Genomic DNA, 25827 nt, shown 5'->3' on the forward strand with positions numbered 1-25827 from the left:
TTGATATGCAATTTACGTATCATAAAATTCACCCATTTTGCAATGGCCAAAAGGTGGCAGTAACTCAAATGTGCACCAATGGATGAATGGATAAACGAGATGTGGTGTATATATACCACGGAAGATTTATTCAGTTTTAAAAAGGAAGGGAGTTCTGACACATGCTGTACCATGGATGAACCTTGAAGACATTATGTTAAGTGAAATAAGCCAGTCACAAAAGGACAGTCACTGTCCGATTCTGCTTACATAAGGTACCAAGAGTAGTCACGTTAATAGAGACACAAAGTAGAATGGTGGTTGCTAGGGGCTGGAGGGAGGAGGAAATGGGGGCTTGTTCGATGGGTTTGGAGCCGCTGAATTGTGCCCCTGAAGACGGTGAAGGCGGTAAATTTTATATTACATGTATTTTAGCATAATTACAAAAATAATAAATTCACCCATTTAAAGTGTACAATTTAATGGTTTTTAGTACATATAGAGTTGTGCAACCATTGCAATAATCTAATTTTAAAACTTTCCCTCCTCTCCCAAAAGCCCCTCCTCGTACCCCCGAGGAAACATTTGGGGAAGATATTTTTAACAGGCCACAGGTGTTACTCAACACTCATAGACTCTTAGAGAAGGGACCTTAGAGATTTAGTCCTACCTCCTCAGATGAAGAAATCGAGGGTCAGGTAGGCAAAGCGTCTTGGCAAAGGTCTCATAGCTAACTCATGACAGCGTCAGGCCGTTTCATTTCCTGGGAAGTTATTTTTGCTGGTACCAAAATGCTGTCTCTCGCGTTCTTTCAAACTGATGCTTACAGTAGATGAATAGTCTCTGGAGGTATCACTGCTCCCGGTCAGGGACGACCGGGCTCTTTCTTCAGCCTCCCTTCTCGTCTGCCTGAGCTAGGAAGCCGAGAGTAAGAGGAGAAAAGTGGGAGAATTTGAAAGTGAAAGGAACAGCTTTGAATCCAAATGACAGCCCTGCCTTAGTTTAAAGCTAGGTTCTCTTTTCTGCTTATTATGGATCTTTGATAAGAAATATAATTGCTGAGAAGTCTGTTTTGCTTGCTGTTTGCTATGAGCATTGTGAGACCTTTCCTGATTGTAACCCGCTGTAGAATGGGCTGTAAAACTTCCTAAATGTAGTCTGATATGTAATGGAATGAGTGATTGTATACAAACTAACCGGCATTTCTCGCTTCTGTAAACCTGCTTGCTTAGCACATTCCTCACCTACCCCCTTCCCCCTTTCTTCCTCCCGCCACAAGTAAAAACCTCCCCTGTGCTATTTGTCTCTGTCTATAAAAACGCTATACCAACCCTAATCGTGGCCTCTTGTGTCACCGGCGACGAGTGCGCAGAGGACCAGGTTCGAACCTGCAATAGACGACCCTTGCCGCTTGGCTTTGACTTACGACTCTGGTGGTCTTTTGTGGGAGGTTTTGGAACTTCAGGCATTACAGAGAGTGTTCATTAATGCTCCCTTACGCCTTGGATTCTGTTAGGAAAGAGTTATAACGAGCTTTACTGAGAATGATGTCTCCGCCTCTCTTAGAAGAGCGATCGGAAACACAGCTGGGCGCAGCGGTTTTCCGTTTGAGAGATGTGGCCTTTTTTAGTGGCGGTAGAGGTGCCCGGCAATGAGCAGCATCATGCGTCAGAAATGTCAGGGTCTCGGGCTGGCAGTGGCGGTCACTACGTCCGTTGCCGTGTGGCTACTAGAAGGCCGCAGAGGAAGTGTGAGCCAGAGTTTCTGTGGGTCCTGCCAGCCTCTGCCTCCTGCCTTTCTACCTCCAGTTGCGTTTAGGCCTAGCGCAGCCTGGGCCAGGGCGGTCATTGGATAAAGGTTGGAGTTAGGGGAGTGGTGGATAACTAACTTTGTGAGTTAGTCCGAAATGTGTTTCGTGCTCCTTCTGAACTCATTGGTCAGTTGAAGCATTTTCAATGGCTCTCATTCCGGGAGGCCTGGTGGGAACAGCTCTGCGGTGGCTAACCATGAAGAAGGAGCAACCAACGACCAGAGGCCCTGGGAAATCACATGGCTAGAGAGTCAGGAATTTCTAGACCCAGGCCTGGAGCCTAATTGTGGTGAGATTTGGGCCTCTTTTTTTCTTCCGTCCTTCGGTTTCTCTGTGGATGGGAGCCACCCTCCCTCCTGGTTACCACCCTAACTCACCACAGGCTGATGTGGGTCCCTAGGAGTGCTTGGGATTTCTCCAGTCGGGCTACACAGGAGGCACATACTCCCAATGTCCTGTGAGTTTCCATCCTAATGAGACAAACCTGACTGCGGAGATTGCTGTGGGGAATGACATAGGCTTCTCAACAATGAGTTCCCTGAGGACAGTGCCTAGATTATTCATTTTTAAACTCCTGGTGCCTAGCAGAGAGCCTGGATCGTGTGTTTGCTGAATGAATGAGTAGTAACATTTCACATCAAATGACGCCTTATTATTTACAAAGTGATTTACTTCCCATGCATTAACTCATCCGCACAACTGGATGGTAGGCAAGACTGTTTTACAGATGAGATCACATCGCTGTAGGTTGGAGAGGTGACTTTCAGACTCTAAATCTGTTGACATTCTTTTATAAGTGTCTTACTGAGACTGCCCTTGCTAAGATACTCTGCCAAAGCACTGAGAGATCTGGACAGGGATTCAGATAGACGTTGGTGGTTTCTGAATTTTGTTCCTAAATCTGGAGTAGCCATAGTCTTCCTCTAAGTTTCTCCCTAATGGTATGATTTTGTGCTATTTGCTAATCACTGTGGGTGTGTAGGGTTTTTATTACATTCGAGTTAAATAAAATTTGGGGGCTGGCCTGGTAAACTGGTGAATCCCCATGTAGTTTGTAGCAGCTATTTCCTATTGATACACAATTGGCGTGATATACTACTGTACCTCATACAGGTTTTGGTAATTTCAATTAACTGGATTGTAGCTTTGTGGCCCTAGGTCTTCAAGAAACACATGTTCAAACATTCTCCCCGCTTAATGAGATCCTTGTTCCTGTTGAACTTCTACGACCTTATTGGAAATCAATGATTGCTTCTGATCTTCCAAATGCAATGCTGAAAAGACCTAGATGAAATCACTATACAAAATGCTTTGAGATTGCAGGATGTGGAGAGCGCGCTGTCATTAAAATGAATGATTCTTCTTGGAGGTAAACCGTATTTTTAGTCTGTGCGTATATTGTGCTTGAGGGGATTTCTCTGTGCAGAATTATTTTCTCCAAATAATTCACCCGCTCACAGGACTCCTGGTAGCAGGTATCACCTAACTCCTAGAGGGCAGCTGAGCTAAAGCGAGCTTTCCTTTCCTAGCAACTGTTGCTAGGAGGGGCGTGGCTTCGGAGTCCCGAGAGGCCGCCTTAGGCCGCCCCCCCCACCCCCCACCCCCGGCGTAGACTACACTTCCCATGATGCTCGAGGGTGGTCTCCGTAGTGACGCACTGGGTGTCCGCGGAGCGAGGGGGGAGGGGGGGCGGGGAAGAAAGGAAGGCGGGGGCGGGGGCGGCGGCTGCGAGGAGGGGCCGTGCTCTCCCCGTGTCCCCGACTTGCGCTCAGGCGGCTGCCGCCGCCGCCGCCATGTTGGCTTGAGAGGCGATGACAGGAGGCGGCTGCGGCGTTTGAGACTGAAAAGTGGAGGAGGTGGAGGAGGAGAGACAAAGCTCCGAGAGGAAACCATTCCCGGGCTGAGGAGAGGGAGGACCCGGCCTCTTCCGGGGACCAGCCGAAGTCGGCGTCGGAGGGGAGGGGAAGGCGGCGACGGGGGGTGGCGGAGGCAGGAGAGGAGCGCCGAGAAGCCGGAGACGATGCGCCCCGAGACCCGCCGCTGCCCGGAGGCGCCCGCGGCCTGAGCCCCGAGGGGCCGTGGGGTCTCCCGCCCGGCCCGAGCTCCCCGCGCCCCCACCTCCCTCCCCGCGCTCGCCGCCCCGGGCTTTCGCTTCGGCCCCCAACTAGTTAAATGCCCTTGAGCGCGGGTTTCCGCGGCCCGGCTCTGAGCCCCGGCAGCGCGAGTTGAGCCGTTTCCCCGAGCCGACCGCCGGCGCCGGTTCCTGCGCGGCCGCCACTCACTGCTCACGCGTCCATGTGTAGCCACATAGTTATCTGTGTACATCCACGCCGGGGCATTTTCCTCCTGCTTAATGAGGACTTGACTCGGGAGCAAGTGTGAATCACTGCCGGGCTGGGAAAGGAGGAAGGCGGATTTAACCCCCTCCCACCCCGCTCCATGTCCGTGTGTCACTCGGCTCGGTCTACCTGGCGCGGCCGGTCCTGGAGCTGCTGCTGCTGCTGCTGCTGCTGACGACGACGACGACGACGACGACGGGGGCTGCTGCTGTCCGCCCGGGAGTTCCCTCCGGCTCCGGCCACCCAGTTCCTGGGGATTGTTCCTCTTCGCTCGGAACCTCGGCCAGGCCGGCGCTGTGACTCCGAAAGAACTTATTTTTTGGAAAGCACATCACGAACCGATCGAGATCAAGGTTGATTTCTGTAGCTTGAAGACTTCTGCTCTTTTTTGTTTGTTGTAATTTCCCCCCCCCCCCCCCCCCCCCCGGTAAACATCTGGGTGTATATCAAACGGCAAGATGTCCAGTAATGTCCCGGCGGATATGGTAAGTGAAGGATAAGTTACGACACTGATTTAATTGTGGTTTCCAATCTTATTTAATCAGAAAGGATGCAGGCGTGGGGTGAAGGTCTGCGGGGGACTGTTGAAACGCCACGGTGCGGGAGATTTGGAGAAGTTGGAGGTTCTGGTGTCCCCGTCTTAGGAAGTACCGCTTTTAATATGGCTTTTCTCATTTGGTTGTGTTTTCTGAATCATTTAAGACGATGGAGAAGTAGGGAAAATGTGGCAATGTAGCTTGAAGTGGAGAAAATCTCCTCCCTGTCTGTTAGAAGCCTTTGAACACTTGATCTTAGAGCTTCTGAAAACGTCAGTGACAGTGGGCAGAGCTGAGGACGGGTGTCCTTACTAGATACAGAGGTAGACAGGAAAACGGGAATCTTGTTCTGTGACACTGACGGGATCATTAATGCAGTAGATACAAACTTGATGTTTTCAAGCGCAGGGACGTGTAGGTCTGCAAGAAAAAGTCTACTGGAATTCGCTGGGAGCTTTCCAGTATGTCTGGGTGAACAAGTACGGCAACAGAAATGTTAAGATGTTTTGGAATTTTTACACATCTAGACTGACCGCATATTGGTGCTTCTTACGGATTTTCAGGACTTTCAGTAGCAAATATTTACTCGTATTACATCATTGGACTTTTCAAAGCTAATAAAACAAATTATTGAGCCTTGATCCTTGAATGTTGAGAACTTGAAACAAAAAGTACTCTTGCTTATTGATGCTTTTCTTTGGGTTTCTAAAGGTTCATGTTTGTTAAAATTGTGAGTGTGTTGGCTAACAGTAACCGTGCAGGCTTACAGTGCTGGGAGGGGGTGGGTTTGTGCGAATTGAAATTACACTTCGCAGTCTTAGGGACGAACATAATGCAATTAACAGGAAGATGAATGATCTTGTTTATGAAAGAATTGAAGTTAACATAACATTAACATTTGAGTGTTCGTGTGTTCCAGTGAAAAAACAAAATTGAACTTGGCTGGTTAAATTTTAAAATGTCAGATGTTTCTATAGGATCGAACCTCATTTACAGACTCACAAAAAACCCAAAAACCACCCACCTGAATGGCTGTAAATGGCACCTTTGACCTTGGTTTCAAGCCATTTTGCTTACGTTTGATTTGCCATTTAACATGCTATTTTAATGTATAGGAACCACAATGTTCTGTCTCTTGTGTGGCCACACAGCAACTTACACTCTCTTTCCTGAGTCTTAAAACTCCTGCATCGTCCCTTTAGTTTTCCTTTCCCTCCTGGTGTGCACACCCCAGAATGGTCTCCTGCCTGCCCCATTAATGGTAGCTGGATATGGTTTCCTCCACTCCACTCTCGAAGTTGCCTACATAGGTCTCTGGACTGAGCTGGAAAGTGCTATTTGCCCTGTTAGTTGAGTGTTTTTTGGGCTCATCACCCCCAGCAAAGATTGGTTCTCTAAAGCCTCCATGTTATATCCGTGCAAGGTATGTCCACTCTAAGTACTGTTTATTCTGCCACAGAAACTGTAATGAAATAGATTTGTGTCATTAAAACAGTGCCACTACTTTCTTCAGGCCCAGTGCCGGAGACAAGCTGGAATGTGCGTAGCATCAGTTACAAATTGAAATGATTTGGGGAATACGGTTTCCAAGTCAGAAGGTTCGGAAGCTAATGCTCGGATCAGGGGGACGGGAACTAGTGGCAAGGTTTTATTAATAGGTGCAGTTATAAAATATAACTATTTCTGTTTTAGACTGTATTTTAAGGCCTTGATTCGGTGGTGCTTTGAGATCCCTTGATTAAAGGTGATATGCAAGGGCAAAGCAGTATTATGTAATAAACATATAATGCCCTGATGATGCTGTTTCAGAGTGTGCCTAATCTACACCTCAGATTAGATTGTTCTGAGTATTTTTCATGTCTAGTTTTGAAGTTGCTCAACTTGTTGGAAGTCTTGAGGCTTTTTTCCTCCTATGTCACAACCTCTTAAAGCTTCATTTGCTGTTACTTCCTTAACATTGCATTTTTGCTTAAAAAGTGCCTTCATTAGATACGTGCCTAGAATTCTCAACTTTCTGAAACATAGCATGACAAATATTGGTTAGAAGTTGTTGATTAAAATGTTTTGTATTTGTTAAACTCTTCGTATCAATAACTGATACTTTGCGTTTACTTTCAGAACAGTTTTACCACTTCGAATCCTACCCTACCCCCACCGCTTTCCACAGTCTGACCTTTTTTTTGCAGCATAAACTCCAAACTGATCAGGATACGTATGAATACATACATTTTTGCTAGGTGCAGTAAAATTTTCGAGTTTCTAAGTGGTGACAGCTAGTCCGTGCTGTGTAGAAACAAATGTTACGCTCTTTTACATGTTAATGATGCTTGTCTGTTGTAAAGGAAAATTCATAGTTGGGAGATGAGGTGGGTGGGGCAGTGAAATTATAACCTCTATCATGTTTTCATTAAAGATAATTCATTCTTGAGCTACAGTAATTGCTAAATCAATTGATGTTTTTGATAAAGTCTTTATATGACAACGATTGTGACTTTTTTTTTTTTTTTTTAAATTTTTATTTATTTTTGGGACAGAGAGAGACAGAGCACGAATGGGGGAGGGGCAGAGAGAGAGGGAGACACAGAATCGGAAACAGGCTCCAGGCTCCGAGCCATCAGCCCAGAGCCCGACGCGGGGCTCGAACTCACAGACTGCGAGATCGTGACCTGGCTGAAGTCGGACGCTTAACCGACTGCGCCACCCAGGCGCCCCTGTGACTGACTTTAAAATAGGTTTTTTAGCATCGTTTTTTGTTTTATAAATATAACTCACATTTCCAATTTCTTTCGAAACATTCAATAAATTTTTGTGTTTACCATAAGGAGTCTCTTTTTTTATAATCCGAATTTAGCAAATCCATCTTTTTTGGAGGGGGAGTGGCACCCCTAGTGAATGGATTTGTAAAATTTACAGTTGGTACTTTAGCAATTAACATTCTGTAAATATGATCTATAAATAAGTGTATTTACATAAAATACTGGTTTTTCTTTTGCTAAGCGTGATTGGGTTTGAACTAAGAGATTTACTAACATTCTAGTGTAATAACTTATTTGTGAAAAAAGTCTAAAAATATCTGAACAGAATATCATTGTAATGCATTGTGTTTAAATGATTCATTTCCTTTATGTTTGTTTTCCCAGCCCAAATCATAATTCATGATGGGGCAGTATTGTTAATAATTGTAGGATGGATTATGTTAATGAGTTTAGGTTTTCTGAAAGAGGGTATTTACTCTTTCTGCTAATAGTAAGGCCTAAGGCTGGGTAGATAAGGTGATGATTTTGTTTTCTGGACTGGGAAAGCTATCAAGAAATAAATTACTGTATTTATGAAAGTATTATAGAAAACATTTGAGCTACTGTTTAGAGCTTTGGACTAAAATTATATTTTATGCTATCTGTAAAATTGAAAGCCCTACTTAAGAAAGAAATTGGCCGTGTGAGGATAACAGCAAAGCAATTTTGGTATTTGAAACATTTTTCGGTGATGAAACTCTTGGAGAAAAGCTCTATCTTTTTAAGCTGTTCATGTAGAAATTGTAACAGATAGAACAATTTTTAGTCTGAGGTTAAATAAGATCATGATAATTTGAGTTTTTTCGGTGCTTCAGGACTATTTTTATTGTAACGGATCTCTTCCATTTGTGGAGAAATGTGGGAGCCCTCTGGTGGACAGGAAATTACCAAAATGAATTTCCTTTCAAAGTGAACTTCTATCACTTTTCCAAGTTGAAGTAAAATGAGCGACGCAGAGTCTACCAGGGGAAGATGTCATGCTAGAAAAAGGCCCAGGGAACAGAACATTTTTAACTTCGAAAAAAGAGGATGTAGTACCTCACAGGTTCTCCTTACCTACAGCTCCTTTTAATTTTTCTTTCTCTTGCTGGAAGTCTTCTTTCAAGTGTAAGTGGAGAGGTTTTATGAAGCTAAAGGGTGGATAAATAAGTACGTTTATATATAGAAGTATGTGACCTGAGGAACAGCTTGAAGAATGTATCTCCAGTGGAACGTTCTTCTAAAATTGTTTGCCTTGAGTATGTCTTGCATTCGGTGTTCTGGATGAGACACTTATTGTTAAGAAAACAGAAGACAGGGGCGCCTGGGTGGCGCAGTCGGTTAAGCGTCCGACTTCAGCCAGGTCACGATCTCGCGGTCCGTGAGTTCGAGCCCCGCATCAGGCTCTGGGCCGATGGCTCGGAGCCTGGAGCCTGTTTCCGATTCTGTGTCTCCCTCTCTCTCTGCCCCTCCCCCGTTCATGCCCTGTCTCTCTCTGTCCCAAAAATAAATAAAAAACGTTGAAAAAAAAATTAAAAAAAAAAAAAAAGAAAACAGAAGACAATTTACCTCAGCTTTGAATGCCTTTTCCTTTCTAGCTCTGAATCCTACTCCGGCTCATGTTCCCCTCCTGTGAAAATGGCTTTTAGTTCATGGCTAGCCCTCACGTGTGAATCCTTTTCTGTCAGTGCGTTTGAGATTCTTCTTCTACGATGACAATTATATAGATATGTCTTATTTCTGATTTTTAAAACAGAATAGATATTTAAGAACAAATGAGTGAATTTTCTTGACTCATGGAGCATTATTTTCTTTGTTACTTATAGAAAAGGTAGATACTGTTGCATACCACTGCTCATTATGCTGTTAAATATGAAGTGTAGGATGTCGTCTTCTCTTTCTACTTTGCATAGGAAAAATGTATTTTTAATATTAAGGCTTGAAATTATTTTAAATCAGTGGTTGCCTAATAATGGCTCTAGTTTTCATAATAAGGAACAGTAAAAGTATTTTAGGAGAGCGAAATGTATGCTTCTTAAATATATTCTTTAAGAATTCCACTCATTCTGGGAGAAGAAATTGAAAGTGATTGTAGAATATATGGTAACTGGAAACACTGGGGAATAAGTCATTCTAAATCAGTAAATTTTCTGAGTACGTGAAGGCTCTTTTGGAAATAGTTCAATCTAACAAGTTGGATTACTGTCCTGTGTACTTAAGCATAATACACTACACATAATTTAACTTATTTTGGGTGATCTAGAGTCATCATTTGAATAATATCGATTGGGTTCAATGAGCGTTCCTTGTTGAGTACTTCTCTGTGTAACGTATCATTATTCTATAAGCTACAATTTCACACCCTGAACACCTAATATAGATTGTGAAGCTTTATGCCCCTTCGCTGTGTCAGTAATTTACAAAGTGACATGAGGCAAGTCAGTTGAGATGTGAGAATGATAAGATTAGAATTTGTATCGGTTAATTTTATGCTCCAAAAAGGGGGAGGCATTGAGGTTTTGTATTAATATATGGATTGTCTCTGAGGCTTTTCTAGGCCCACATTCAGATGGTTACAATGAGTGTGGTTTGCTGCGGGAACTTAGGGGAGTTGTGTAATGTAGAAGCCAACAGCATGAGTTTTCTCAGAAGTTTTGTGGTGTTTCTGTGGTATATTACATAGTTACTTTAAAAAATGCCTTTTAAAAGACTATGACTTTGAATTGAGATGGGGAGCAGAGGCTCACTGTCCCAAGTATTTAAAAGGGTTGCAAAAAAAGGACTTGTAGAACTTAAACCTGAATTACACATTTTATTATAGATGCTGATTTTTTCCATGGTGATAAGAAGCTATCAGTATTATGCTACCTAGCAGATATTTTTGAGAAAACAAACAGTAAGTTGTCTCTACAAGGCAAAATTGACATTTTAATCATTAAGTGAGAAAGTATCTGCTTTTCAGAAGAGACTAATGTTATGGAGAGAGCATTTTGAAAACATGTTTAGACATTTCCAGTCTGTTGAAAAATCTTACAGAGAATTTCGGTGGACTTTGGACCCATTTGTTAGAACCTAAAAAGCAACACATTTTACTCAGCTTGCAAAAATATCTGACGTCAGGAAAAAGAAAATGTTCATATCGTTGACATCTGGTAACTGACTTTAAATTTTTCTTTTTCTTTTTTACTTTTTTGAGTTTGTTTTGAGAGAGAAAGTGAGCAGGGGAGGGGCAGAGAGAGGGACAGAGAGAATCTCAGGCAGACTCCACGCTGTCAGCACAGATCCTGATGTCAGGCTCAAACTCACGAATAGTGACATCGTGACCTTTTTTTTGGTTTGTTTTAATTTTAATTTTTTATTTTTTAAAATTTACATCCAAATTAGTTAGCATATAGTGCAACAATGATTTCAGGAGTAGATTCCTTAGTGCCCCTTAATGACATCATGGCCTGAACCAAAACCAGGAGCTGGATGCTTAACCCACTAAGCCACCCAGGTGCCCCCAGTAACTGACTTTGAATGAAAACTTGTGCGGGGGTGCCTGGGTGGCTCAGTCAGTTGAGTGTTCAGCTCTTGATTTCGGTTCAGGTCATGACCCCAGGGTCCTGGGATCAAGCCCTGTGTGGGGCTCTGCGCGTGGGGCCTGCTTGGGATTTTCTCTCTCCCTCTGCCATCCTGCGCCTCCCCCCCCCCCCCCCCCCCCGCCCCAACACCGCACTTGCTGCGCACATGCTCTCTTTCTCTGTAAAATTCAAACAACAACAACAACAACCAACTTGTGCATATTTGGTGATGGAAAAGTGATACAGTTTAGTAAACCAGTAAGTGACATGTTTTTCCATAAAGATCTATGCATCTTTGTGAACTAAGTTTTTCAGTTAGGATTTATAGCAGTGCTTTTTTTAAAGTTTGTTTTTATTTATTTTCATAGAGATACGGAGAGCAAGTGGGGAACAGGCAGAGAGAGAGGGAGGCAGAATCCCAAGCAAGCTCCATGCTGTCAGTGCAGAGCCCAATGCAGGGCCTGATCCCATGAACCCTGAGATCATGATCTGAGCCAAGATCATGATCTGAGCCGAAATCAAGAGCCAGACTCTTAACCAAGGCGCCCCTGACTTATAACAGTTCTTAAATCGTCAAAATACATTGAACTTTACAAATTGAGAAAGCAAGATTTCAAAAAAAAATTTTTTTAATGCTTATTTATTTTAGAGACAGAGTGTGAGTGGGGGAGGGGCAGAGAGAGAGGGAGACACAGAATGCAAAGTAGGCTCCAGACTGTCAGCACTGAGCCCGATGCGGGGATCTGAGCCAAAGTCGGACGCTTAACTGACTGAGCCACCCAGGCCCCAGGAAAGCAAGACTTCTAAAAAGGCATGTTAACAGTGCTGTCACTTAAAATGTTAATTGTAATAGCGTTTTTAGTGATTGCAAGATTAAAACAAATTAATATTTAACATGGTCAATAGTTAAAATTGAAAACAATATTTTAATCTTTTAATTTGTTTTGGTATTTGTTTTATAACGCACATAAAATATGATTTGTAAATGAAGATACATATATTGGAGGTATATGCGCAAGTATTTTCGAGCTGGGATGTTTAGTCAAAAGAATTTAGAACCATTGCATAAGATGACTGCAGATTTCTGAGCTTTTTGAGTTACTGTGTTCGATATTTATAGTTGTTTTTGTCCCCTGCCTTGTTGAGCAGTTATATTTTTCTTTGGTCAGTATGCTTACCTCTCGCTCTCTCTGACCATTTACAGTTGCTGATTCTTATTTGCTATGGATGTGGAAGACAGATTTTCAAAGTGTATTAAAGTATGTTAAAAATATCAAATGGCGTCCAAGTAGGATTTTCAGGAGTTGCCGTATAGCAAAGTGCATGATCTTTATTTCATGGACTTGATCATGTCTATTCTGGTTGCTTAGAGTTCTGTTCACTTGAGGGGCTCATTTTCTGATCTTAACTGTGTTTTGCAGAGATGTAGATTCTTGATAGTGAAAGGTACATGATTAAAACAATAAAATTACACGTACAGCTTTATTTTGAGCCGAGAGCAAGGAGTAGGTAGTCTTTGCTGTGTACTTGCTATACCAGGCAGCTGCTTGGCATTTTATATATCATTTTACATGATAACATTTCCTTTAAGTGACCCTGGGTAAGTAGAGTTGGTTTATAGGTAAAGAAGCTGCCACTGCCTACCAGGGTAAGACCACCAGGAATGCATCTGGAATGAAACAAATTAGGTTAATGACATGCTGCAGCAAGGAAGGGCGCCTGCCCGAGGAACCATGCCAAGCCTCAGTGACAGGAAATGGGAGAGGTTTGGGGTAGGGTTTGGGTCGTGCTGCATGATTCTAATGAGGAGCCGGGGGAAGTACAGACTAGCTCTGGATTGTATACCCTCAGCCACGAAGTGCAGGTGGGTTAGTAATCTCTCAGTGATCTCTCAGCTGTCTTTGTTTAGGAGGCAGGAGAAATAAAGGGGCTGGGGCAGATGTTAGTCATTTTGGAACTCTGGTGTGGCCGTGGGAGAAGTTTTGTTGCCTATTGGTCTTCTCTTGGCCTTGCTGTGTCTTGTCCAGACATCACAGGGTGATTATCAGCAGAGCTGCTTTTTACTTTCTCACAGTCGAGGTTTAGAGAGGGTAAGGAGGTCATAGAGCCAGTAAAAGGTAGAGCCGGGATAGGAATTTGGGTCTGATGGTAACAGTGATAAGTGAGCTAAGCCCTTTCCCCCTCCTGTACCTGCTATATCCCTCAAGCACATTCTCCGAAGCAGAATACCTTAGATTCCTTACCAACACCTTCCTGCTGGCGTTCACTGCTGGTTGGTCTGAGATAGCTTGGTAAGGTAGAGCTGACACCTGTTTTATAGATCTTGGCAAAATACCGTATAACCTCTGGGTTGGAATGATTGTAATGAGCGTGGATTCTTTTATTAATTGCTAGAATTAAAGGGAGTTTTCTTTAAACTTGTTGGAGCTTTGAGAATATATATATCATACGGTAGAATTTTTTCCTATAAACTCACCACTTTGAATGTAGAAACTATTATTGCTTTATATATCTAACGCAGATTTTTAATGGATTCAGTGCTTTCAGAGTATTTTGGTTTTGTCTTTGTACTGTAGATACTTTTGTATTGCAGGTTTTCTATTGATTGGTTCAAATCCAGTAGCATTTTTGTGGTCTATATAAAATATATGTGGGCAATTTTCTGTGAACTAGATTCTGAGAAGAAAATGTTCTTCCTGCTGATGAAAATTGTCTGAGGCGTTAAATCTTTTGTTTATGAACTTAAATTAAGATGGTAATTCATTATGTTTAGACAAAATGTTCTCATGATACATGTTCAATTTTCCTTACTTTCATATAAAATTAGTGTTTTTGCCTTAGAAATATTCCTGCTTTTGTATGCTGCTTTTTTCACTTAGTCATATGTCATAAAGAGCTATCCATACAAATAAGTGTAGAACCATATTATAATTTTGAACTGATTCTGATGTACATAAATTGTTTAGCTAATTTCATACCTATGGGCATTTAAAAGCTATTATAAACAATGATCTAATGCATATTTTAAAACATATCTCTGTACCTCGTCTGATTATTTTATTTAGTTTTTAAAAATGTTTGTTTTTGAGAAAGAGAGAGAGCACGAGCACAAGTGGGGGAGGGGCAGAGAGAGAGGGAGACACAGAATCGGAAGCAGGCTCCAGGCTCTGAGCTGTTAGGGCTCGAACCCACGAGCTGTGAGATCATGACCTGAGCTGAAGTCGACGCTTAATGGACTGAGCCACCTACGTGCTCCTGGTTATTTTCTTAGGATAAAACTCTTAGGAATGTAGTTGCTGTGTGTTAGATACGTGTTAAAATTTGGGGGGGGGGGGGGAAGAGGGATACATATTTATAAGTTTAAAGCATCCTTGGAATACTCAGTAACTTTAACTTTTGTTTGTGCGTTACCCTGTTCGTATGCTAGATTATATTTCATTCACAATGTTTGCATTTTTGTTCATGAAAGAGGTTGACTAGTAAAGGTTTAGTTGTCAAGCTTATGATGACTTCATAAAATGAGCTGGGAAATGTTTTTGTATTCTTTGGTAGAGTTTGTGAGGATTGATTTTATTTCATCTATAAATGTTTGGAAGAATTCACTGGTGAAGCCATCTGGAGTTTTCTTATGGGGATTGTTGACTCTTTCTTACATACATACATGAAGGACTATTCACATTTTCTGTTACTTTGTCAATTTTGACAAGTTTTGCTTTTCAAGGGATTTGTCCATTTTATCAAAATTTTCCGATTTGGCTTACAATTTTACACGCTTTTTATCTATCTATCTGTCTATCTATTTGATGTTCATAATATCTGTGACGATACCTGCGTTTTAAATCTGCTTACTGGTGATTTGTGCTTCCTCTTTATCTCCATCAGTTTTTAAAGAGCCAATTTTCAGATTTAAAACATTATTTTCTAATTGGTTCCTGCTTTTTTTTTACCTTTATTTCTTTCCTTCTAGCTTTTTATTTTTATTTATTTAAAAAAAAATTTTTTTTAACGTTTATTTATTTTTGGGACAGAGAGAGACAGAGCATGAACTGGGGAGGGGCAGAGAGAGAGGGAGACACAGAATCGGAAGCAGGCTCCAGGCTCTGAGCCGTCAGCCCAGAGCCTGACGCGGGGCTCGAACTCACGGGCTGCGAGATGGTGACCTGAGCTGAAGTCGGACGCTTAAACTGACTGAGCCACCCAGGCGCCCCTCCTTCTAGCTTTTTAAAAAAATTTAATTTGCTGTTCTTTTTCCAGTTTCTTGAGATGGATACTCAAATCATTAACTGTCAGTCTTCTTTTCTTAATATTTTTTAATGTTTATTTATTTTTGAGACAGAGACAGAGCATGAACGGGGGAGGGGCAGAGAGAGAGGGAGACACAGAATCAGAAGCAGGCTCCAGGCTCCGAGCCATCAGCCCAGAGCCCGATGCGGGGCTTGAACTCACGGACTGCAAGATCGTAACCTGAGTTGAAGTCGGACGCTTAACCGACTGAGCCACCCAGGCTCCCCAGTCTTCTTTTTTTAATGTATGTATTAAGTCATGGAATTTCCCTATAAAAGCAACTTTAGCTGGATCTCACAAGTCTGATATGTTTTTTTGTTTGTTTGTTTGTTTTTTTTAATGTTTATTTATTTTTGAGACCGAGAGAGACAGAGCATGAGCAGGGAAGGGGCAGAGAGAGAGGGAGACACAGAATTGGAAGCAGGCTCCGGGCTCCGAGCTGTCAGCACAGAGCCCGACGCGGGGCTCGAACCCACAAACTGTGAGATCGTGACCTGAGCCGAAATCGGACGCTTAACCGACTGAGCTACCCGGGTGCCCCTGATATGTTTTTATTTATCACTCAATCCAAATATTTAAAAATATCCATTGTGGTTTCTTATTTGATCTGTGGGTTATTTCACCAGCTGTGAGATCATGACCTGAGTGGAAATCAAGAGTTGGACGCTTAACTGAGCCACCTGGACACCCCTGGGTTGATCCATTTATTGTCATTATCTCTAGTAATAATCTTCGCCTAAAAGCTTGCTTGCTTATGTATGTATGTATGTATGTATGTATGTATGTATGTATGTACTGGATGTAGTATACTTTTGGCTTCTGTTTCCATCTTTTTTTAAAATGTTTCTTTGGGGGCGCCTGTATGGCTCAGTCGGTTGAGCGTCCGACTTTGGCCCAGGTCATGATCTCATGGTTTGTGAGTTCGAGCCCCGCGTCGGGCTCTGTGATGACAGCTCAGAGCCTGGAGCCTGCTTCGGATTCTGTGTCTGCCTCTCTCTCTCTGTCTGCCCCTCCCCCACTCATGCTCTGTCTCTCTCTCTCTGTCACTCTCTCTCTGTCTGTCAGAAATAAACATTTTAAAAAAATTGTTTAAAAAAAAGAGGACTTTTCAAAAAAAAACAAAAACAAAAACACTTCTTTGTCCTTAGAGATAAGATGAATCTCTTCACATACCATATAGTTGTTTGTTTTTTTTTTTTCTTAAACTTGATAATCTGTGTTGTTTCACATTTAATGTAACTGCTTTAGCACAATTTGGGGGTTTAAATTGACCATTTTTATTTGTTTTCTACTTGTACTATCATTTATAACATCTTTCCTCATTTTTTGCTTTCTTTTTGATTAAACATTCCCCCCCCCCCCATGTTTCCCCTCTTAGCTTTTTTGTTATAAATTCTTTTATTATCTCCTTACTGGCAACCTTAAGATTACAATATACATCTTTGACTTATTTGAGTCTATCGTAAGTTATTTCCTTACTGCTTCCAGGAAAATGGAAGGGCCTTACAATATTTGAATCCCATTTCTGTATTCCATGCTTTGCTTTATTGTAAACCCCCAAAGATGACATTATTGTTGCTGCTGAGATAATAGTAATGGTAGTAGTAATTAGTAATAACAGTGTTGCTGTTTTTATTAAAATAGCCGTTACTCATCACTTTATCATCGCATTTACCCTTTTTGGAAGCCTTCATTTCTTAATGTTTCGCTGCAGTGACCTCTGGGTCATTTTCCTTTGTTATAAGGAGTTCCCTGTAGTATTACTTTCAGTGCAGGTCTTCTGGTAATAAATTCTCTGCCTTCATATGCCTTAAAAGTGCATTTGTTTTGCCTTCATTTTTAAAGGGTCTTTTCTTTCTGCACTTTCAACTTATTTTATAATTTCTGGCTCCCCCTGTTTCTGTTAAGTCAGCTTTTGGTTTTACTGTTGCTTCTTTAAAGTCAGTGTGTTTTTCTTTGACAGTGTTTAAGATTTTATCTTTGTCTTTGGTTTCCAGCAATTTTACTATTGTGTGCTTATGTATGACTTTTATTGTAATTATTCTGTGTAGAGCTTGTGGAGCATCTCAACTCTGTGGCTTGTTATCTTTTGTCACTTTGGGGATTTTCTTAGCTGCTATTCTTTAAATATTGTTTCTGTTCAGTTCTCTCCTTTCCTTCTGTGACTACAGTTACATGTATGTTAGGTCATTTCATAGTTTCTGACCACTCACCCCTACCCTACTCTGTCATTTTGGATATTTTTTTTTTTACTGATTTCAAGTTCACTTACCATATCTTCTCTGTGTACTGTTCACTTATACCCAATTATTAAACTCTCAGTTTCAGTTTCTGTATGTTCAGGCCTAAAATTTACAAGTTCTCACAGTGTGTACATAAATTTTCTTGAGCACATTCATCATTGGTGTACTATTCCTGTCCGATGACTCTAATACCTAGATTACCTGCGAACCTGTTTCTGTTGTCTGGTTTTTGATCATTTGATCCTTTTTCCTAGGATACTTGGTAATGTTTTATTAACATTATGATGAAAAATTATAGAGGATTTGAATGATGTTATCTTTTTACAGGTAGGTTTTAATATTCTCTGACAGGCAGTTAGGAAAACATTGGTCACTTTAATTCATCAGTGATTGATATGACATGAGGCTGAATTCTGGGCTGTCGGGAAATTCACTCCTAGTTTGTAACCCTTCTGTACTCTCACTTGAAAGTTTGGAGTATTTACCAAGATGTTTCTTTTTGGTAAGCCTTGGCAATTGTAAGTACAATTAACCCTTGAACAACACAGGTTTGAGCTGCACAGGTCCACATATATGTGGATTTTTTTTTACAATACTGTCAATGTATTTTCTTTGTGATTTTCTTAATAACATTTTCTTGTCTCTAGCATACTTGATTATAAGAATATATATGTATAATACCAATAACTTACAAAATAAATATGTGCAATAATTGTTTATCTTATTGGTAAGGCTTCTGGTGAACAGTAGGCTGTTATGTTTTGGGGGTGTCAAAAGGTATATGTGGATTTGTGACTGCAGAGGGATTGGCACTCCTAAATCCCCATGTTGTTCAGGGGTCACCTGCTGATGAAAGCCCTGCTTAGCCTTTTAGTCTCTTTGCAACATCTTTTTGCTGGGTTTTTCTGCATTTCAGTCCATGTTTATGATTCAGCACATTTCTGGAGGGCAAAAATTGAACCAAATGTTGGGCTCATTCTTTGAGATTCCTTTTTATCTGAGATCCTCAATTCCTGTTTACCTCGGTAGTACAGAATTCCAGTTTTGTCTTCTCAGTCCAGTGAGACTGATGCAAACACCAGGATGTGCTTTGTGTTGGCTTTTATGCTGTGTATTGGTAGTTGGCAAATACCCAAAGGGGAAAGAGTGGCGATCGCGAGGTGTTTCTCTTCTCTGTGGGCTTTTGGCTCCCAATGTCCTGGATGTCTTGGTTGCTCCCTCTATGCCTTCAAATAGCTGAGTTTCTTTGTTTTCTTAATTTTATCTCACTTTTATCGTTGTTTTCAGTGGGAAATTTTGTTTGATATTGCTATTCCCTCATACCTTGACCAAACTCCTCTCCCCACCCCCACACTCCCATTTTGGCCCTGCACTCACCAGTTCTCTCTCTCTTTTATTCTAATGGTAATTGAGAATAGCTACGATTAATTAAATACTTAACTATGTCACTTCCCATGCCACCATCAGCCCAGCCGTTGCTTAAGTTAGGAGTCATCTTTGATTCCTCGCTCCCCCCCCCACCCCCCCATCCAGTCCATCGCCAAATATTTCTGGAATCTGTCAACTGCTCTTTATCTCCATACTACCACTGCAGTGCAAGCACCGTCTTTCTCCCCTGGACTCTCCTGCATTAGTCTTGGAGCTAATTCTTCTCCTTCCATTCGCATCACCCTATACTACATTTTCCAAAAATGGTTTGAGTGATGTTTATAAGACATAAATTGCATTCTCTTTGCCTCTGAAAAACAGAAAACTTAAGCAGCTTTCCATTAAAGAATAAATTCACATAGAATAATATAACAGTCCCAAGGCCCTTCAGAGTCATCATCTGGCTCCTGCCTATCCCTCTGATTTTCTATCATTTGACTTGTGAGGCTTCAGTTACACTGGGTTCTTCTCAGTTCCTCAAACAAGTCACAAGCTCTTTTCCACAGCTAGTTTGAGTCTTCGCACATTTCAGTACCTATGCCAAAAACACTTAGCAGTATACTTCTATGCCCTCTGTATATGGCTAATGCCTTATTTTTTCTGTCCTCAGAAGATACTTCCTGACCATTATCTAAAGTTGAATTTCCTTGCCTTCTTGGTATATGCCTCTGGACTCATTAGTTTCCTCCATAGAACTTGTCACACCTTGTAATTCATTTGTCTGTCTTTCCCAGTAGACCACAGATAGAGTCTATGAGAATAGATATATATAGCTAGTACTAGCATGGTGCCCTTTGTATAGTAAGTTCTTCATAAATAGTTGTAGATGAAAGGAATAAATGGCTGTGATGGGAACTGTACCAAGCTTATTACTCGAAAGATTGAATCCTCCAAAAAAACCCTCAGAATAAGCCTGTCAGGTAGGTAGGTTCTAGTGTTAGCTGTATTTTATTGCTAAGGAAAGTGAGATTTAAGATGTCTGGTCATTTTCCTGAAGCCACTGGCTAGGTGGGCTTTTTTGTGTTCTTGGATTGTTTTTTACTTTTCCAACTTTTGGACCATTCTTTACCTCGCTTACGTCATTTCCTCTTCACTGTGTGTTTAAAAGTAACTGCTGTGATCATACAAATATTCTGGTATTGCAACTTAAGCTTTTTGCCTAATAATAGCCAAAATGTCAGAAAAGAAATTAGAAATTTGTAATGGAAGTTGAGAAAGTATTAATAGGACTTAAATACTTGAAGTGGTGAATTTTCAGTATGGCTGTCAAGTATTGTGACTTTCAAGCTATAAAATCTCATCCTTTTGTGACTAAATAAAAAGGTTACGTTACAATTAACTACATATATTTGAATATTTATATATATTAAATACCTATTTGAATAAAACATTTTGAATCTTTTATATCTAAAGGAGATCAGTTACACAGATTTTTGATTTTTGCACTCAAAATAATTATAAAATTTCCATGGTAGACATCATTTTATGTCTATACTTATTAGTCTAATATAATAACCCTGCCCTTTTTATTTCTTTGCATTATTCATTCAGTTAATCAACAACTATTTGTTGAGGATACGCTGTATGCCAGACATTTTTTAGTCTCTGGTATACAGTGGTAAATGAAACAAAGTCGCCCCCCCCCCCCCCCCCCCCCGCCGTGGAGCTTACATTTAAGTAGTGGGAAGACAGACATTAAACAAATAACTGAAATGTATAGTAGATGTTCGTAAGTACCACAGAGAAAAATAAAGCAGGAAAGAGATTGAGAGTACTGAGAGCATGCTTGTGTTGGTCGGTTTTAAATATTGTGTTCAGGGAAGAGCTGACCAAGATACTGACATTTTTATATGGATCTCAAGGAGATGGGGAACGAGCCATCCAGACATTTGAGGAATCACGTTCCAGGCTGTGCGAATACTGCCTCGTTTGATTTCTCATTTTTCAGTTTCGCTCGCTGTTTCTTCTGCCAGCCCTCCCCTTAAATGTTTGTGTTTCTCACGGTTTCTGTTTTCTTTCCTTCTGCGTGAACTAGGTGATTATTACCTTCCTCACAACTTTTTGCAGCAAACATTTGTTGGATTCCATTGTGCCAGATAGATTCTGTCAATAGTTAGAGCCCATCAGTTTTCTGTCATGTGTCTCGGGTCAGTTTCCTCTTATCTCCACTACCTTCAGCCAGGTCTTCATCCAGATACTGGTCTGCTTTCTCCAGTACTATCTACCTTTCACTCTTTCCCCAGGTTTGCTTTTGAAAACACACATCTCCTCATTTGACTTTTCTACTTAGTGGCTGGCCACCACTTAAAGGCCAGTCCAGGCCACACTGCTTAGTTGGTGGCATTAAGGCTCTTGGCGGTCGGGTTTTGATCCGTTCTCTTCTCTTGCTGCTGCCCCTCGGATGTGGCGTGTGCTCGAGTTTTGATGGCCCCCTTGCTTGACACACATCTTTCTGTTAACCGTTAGCTTCTGTCTTTCATCTTCTCTCTGCTTAGGACGCACCGTTCCTCCCCCTTCTGGTGCCATTTGTACCTGAGACTTGTTCTCAACTGCAGTGCTGACTGGTAGCATCTTGTCATCTTGTCAGGCACTCGGGCACCATAGGTATCACCTGCTGGAGGCTCCAGACCAAGTGACAGTTGAGGCAGAGCTGCCTCCTAGGAGGGAGCAGGGGAGGATAGCCAGAGGGCAGGACTGCTTTCTTCCGGCAAGAGTTAGCCACAGTGTAAGGCACCAAGTCCAGAGAGATGGGGCTTAAATCCCGTTTGGGCCTAACTAAGCACCTCTGGTTCTGAGTCCAGAGATTTCTAGGTAGCGGCGAGTCTCAGCATTTCCTGCTGAACCATCGTAACTCCGGATGAAGAAGGCCAGATCTACAGAAAAGCCAGGTGAAAGGATTGGAATCCTAGGCGACTGGGCAGGAATAAAGGTTGTTTCCTCTACTCTGGTCCTTGTAGATATTTCTGTCTGTTCCTTCTACTAGACGGAGAATCTGTTCTTTGAGGCAAGAGAGAAGCCCTGTCTCCCTCATCTTGCTCTACTCCTGCACCTAGCGCTGTGCCTCTTATGCAGAGAATACTTCATGAATGTTGAATTAGCACTGCAGCTTTGTCCAGTAGAACTTTCTGAACTGATCAAAATGTTCTTATCTGTGCTGTCCAGTAAATAGCCACTAGCTGCGCGTGGCTTTTGAGCACTTGCACAATGGCTAGTGTGACTGAGGGACTACATTTTTAAATTTTATTTTAATTAACTTAAATGTAAATAGCTATATGTGGCTAATGGGCTGTATTGGACAGTGCAGTCATATATAGTTTACATAGTTAATGCTCTCAGTGGATTAAAGAGATCTCTGGGTTTTTTTGTTTTTTGTTTTTTTCCTTTCTCTTTCTCTTTTCTTTTACTTATTTTCCAAATGGTCCCAAGTTGCTAAGCTTTGGGTCCTGTTTTGTGTGTGTGTGTGTGATTTTTCTGTTCTCTCAATGTCAGCATTCATTTTTTGCTACTATTGCTATGTATATGGTCATCAGCCTTACTTAAAGCTTTTTGGATTTTAGTCTAAGTGGCATAAAAAGACCTGTAATCAAGCTTATAGCATCCTCTTAAAAAAGAGCAGATAGGTAGGAACCTGGGAGTCATCTCTGACCTCTTTTTAACCCCAGTAAGAATGTGAAATCAGCCTTCAGGAAAGAAGAGAGGGCTAAAAATATAAATAACTGTGCACAGGCCAATTGAAGAAAAAATCGTATCAATATGAGATTACATGAATTCACCAAGAGAGAGGGGACAGCCCAAAAGTACAATACCTCTATTTAGAGATGGGAGAGAAAAAGAGCAGAATTACAGGATTTTTTTTTAAAGTTTGTTTATAGTGAAAGCCACGCATGGAGAAACTCAAGGAGGAATAGTCTTGGGCGATAGTAGGCACTGCAGGAAGTGAAGAATAAGGACGAATTAAAGTCCATTTTGGGTAATATGGTGAAGGCTATGTGGATCCTAACTCACTGTCAAGTATTTCAATGGGGTCAAACAGTGTTTTCCTTGTAATTCTTCCATATTGAAGTGCCAGGCTTTGATGGATTCAATATGGCCACTCTTTTTGAAGTCGTTACTGTTTTTGACTTTCGTGTCCACATCTACCTTTTCTCAACCCTTGCTGTGTGTCCAAATGTTTTGCTTTGCTACTGTATTATCTAGACAGGCGTTAATGGTTCTTTTTGCTCTGTCATTGATTCTTTTTAATCCTGCACAGGTGATTTTCCCTATTACCTAATACTAGGGCTGTTGTTTCAGTAACAACCCTTCAGTTCATGCTTTGATGCCGGGTTTACTAAGAGATGTCGTTTCTTGTTAAATTATCCATGCCCGGAGAAAGACAGTTTTGCTAAAAATTGGGGCAACTTGCCTCTTAGGGGTGCTGTCAGACTCCCAGTGGCATAGGAAGCAAGCAAACAGCTCTTTCATTTCCCAAAGTGTTGTCTACTTTGCGCCTTTGGGACTTAGGGCAGGCAGCCAAGAAAAATAAAAAACTGGGAAAATATTTCCCCTAAATATCTTTGTTCTAAAATAGAGATGGGTTCATTCTTAGGTTGTGTATAGTGCGTAAAGCAGATGAAAGCTTATTGTACTTTTATTTTCAAATTATGCCAACACTGGTCTTTTCTGAAATCTCGTTTCTCAATTAGAACCACCACATGTACAGCTGAATCCTTCCTGGAATAATTAAAGTGGCCATTGCAGTTGGACACAAGGGGAGAGCAGTCTACCCTGAATTTGTAAAACCTTTTCCTTGTTTACCAGGTGATTTGAATACCTTATGTCAGTGATAGTTACCTGGGAAATGCACTAGAGATAGTCATAAGTACAAAGGGAGATGTCTGAGAATAGGTCCATCAGAGAGTAATGAGACAAGAAGAGTGGTGCCCACCATTTTCCTTCTGTTTGAAACAGTCAGTACATATATTCATTTTAGCTAAAGAATAACATTCTCAATTTGACCATCCTTGTTTTGTTAGTCTTAGCATCTATTATTTTTTTTAAACGTTTTATTTTTTGAGGGAGAGAGAGAGAGAGAGAGAATGAATGAGCAAGGGAGGGGTAGAAAGAGAGGGGGACAGAGGATCTGAAGCAGGCTCTGTGCTGACAACAGAGAACCCGATGTGGGGCTCTAACTCACGAACTGTGAGATCATGACCTGAGCCGAAGTTGGACGCTCAACCGACTGAGCCACCCAGGCGCCCCAGCATCTGTTTTTTGTTTTTTTTAAATAAACTGTTTAGAAGGAAAGGTAATCATAATTCTGCATTATCAAGTAGGTTAATGAGGTTGCCACTCAGCAATAAATGAATGTAACTTATCTTACATAGTAAAACGAAATGATACTTAATCCTTTCTGTGATCTCTAGATTTACTTGTCCAGTGTTTTCTAAAGGGAAGTATTTATCTGGCTTGTCTTATTTTGCCATTTTTTTGGCCATAATCTATTTATTTTATGTATTTGCATTTACAAATCTGAATTTCATTGTTTTATTATTTTATTCTAATTTTGTAACTGATTAGAAAAGCAATAGCATTATTGTAAAACTTGTAAAATAGAAAACATTTTAAAGAAAATAATGCCATATAGAAACTTCGTACAAATACTATTAATGTTTTTGCTCTCGACTCTGTAGACTTTGTGTGTGTGTGTGTGTGTGTGTGTGTGTGTGTGTGTACAGTTGATGATTCATTTTGGATTGTTCTGATTTGGGGAGGTCTTAAAGGTCAAATTTAAGTGTAGGCACTTTAGGTCAACTCAGAAAAAAACCTTTATATATTTTTAAATGTTTATTTTATTGAGAGAGAGAGAGAGAGAGAGACAGACAGACAGACAGACAGAGGATCCAAAGTGGGCTCTGTGCTGACAGCAGAGAGCCCGGTGTGGGGCTTGAACCCACGAACTGTAAGATCATGACTTGACCCAAAGTCAGACACTTAACCGACTTAGCCACCTAGGCACCCCCCAAAAGCCTTTAAATCTTTGACTTTGTCCAAAGAGTGAAGTAGGCCTCTTTTTAACACATCGTATCTGTACCATACCTTTTTTTTTTAAAGATGCAGTCTTTCTGGACTTTCTATAGAGTCTAATATGGATGTGCCTAATTTTAATTCAGTAATTTCCCTAAAGTCAAAGCAAAGCAAATATTCACCTAAATCAGAGTACTACTTTATTTTAGTAGAATCAAAAGGAGGAGGAGTTGGAGTATTTTTATATTTGAGATTTGCAGAAATGCTTAAAGTCTTTCTAATCTCTCCAAAGGACTCAACTTTTTTTTTTTTTTTTTTACACCCCCTCAAATAATAGTTTGCTTTATCCTATTTCTAGTTTGGAGACACGTATATAGTATATGATAATAACATCTATATACATCTTTATAGTACACAAGAGTTTTAAAAGAATCTTATACTTTGAATTTTATTTATACTTTATTTACTCCCCTGTCCACCTGTCAAATAAGGTAAAAACAAATTCCTAAATGTAGAACTTACAAAATTTGCACACTGTGTTTACTTTTTAGAAATCACATTTGTGTAAAGGTCATTGGCTTACTGAGTTTAGTCTCCGTCAGTTTATAAGCTACTTTGCTTGCCAGATCTGTTCAACCAAGCAGAGTATTCTAGTGGTGGTATTGTTAATGATACCAAAATTAATAACATCAGCACTTTTTCTCAGCAGTCCTGAGATGAGCGATTTCTGCTTCTAATTTAAGTAGTCCAACAAAGAGGGCTTTAAAAAGACCAGTTGCAGTCACCTGGTGACTACTTACAAAATACTTTTTAGTTACATCTAAGTTCCTTAAGAACCACATTTGTTAATGATTCTATTTTAGGA

At 41.0% G+C, this 25827-nt stretch overlaps 1 protein-coding gene across 1 annotated transcript in view; it reads left to right on the plus strand.

The window, feature by feature from the left end:
• Nucleotides 1-4479: 4479 nt before the first annotated feature.
• Nucleotides 4480-25827, plus strand: part of UBL3 (ubiquitin like 3) — a 62837-nt gene continuing 41489 nt past the window's right edge. The window contains exon 1 of the mRNA XM_058688627.1: nt 4480-4613. Coding sequence (XP_058544610.1) covers nt 4587-4613 — 27 coding nt within the window. The 5' untranslated portion in view covers nt 4480-4586. The remainder of the gene's footprint in view (nt 4614-25827) is intronic.

The sequence above is a fragment of the Neofelis nebulosa genome, chromosome 1 (assembly GCF_028018385.1).
Source record: "Neofelis nebulosa isolate mNeoNeb1 chromosome 1, mNeoNeb1.pri, whole genome shotgun sequence".
NCBI lineage: Eukaryota > Metazoa > Chordata > Mammalia > Carnivora > Felidae > Neofelis > Neofelis nebulosa.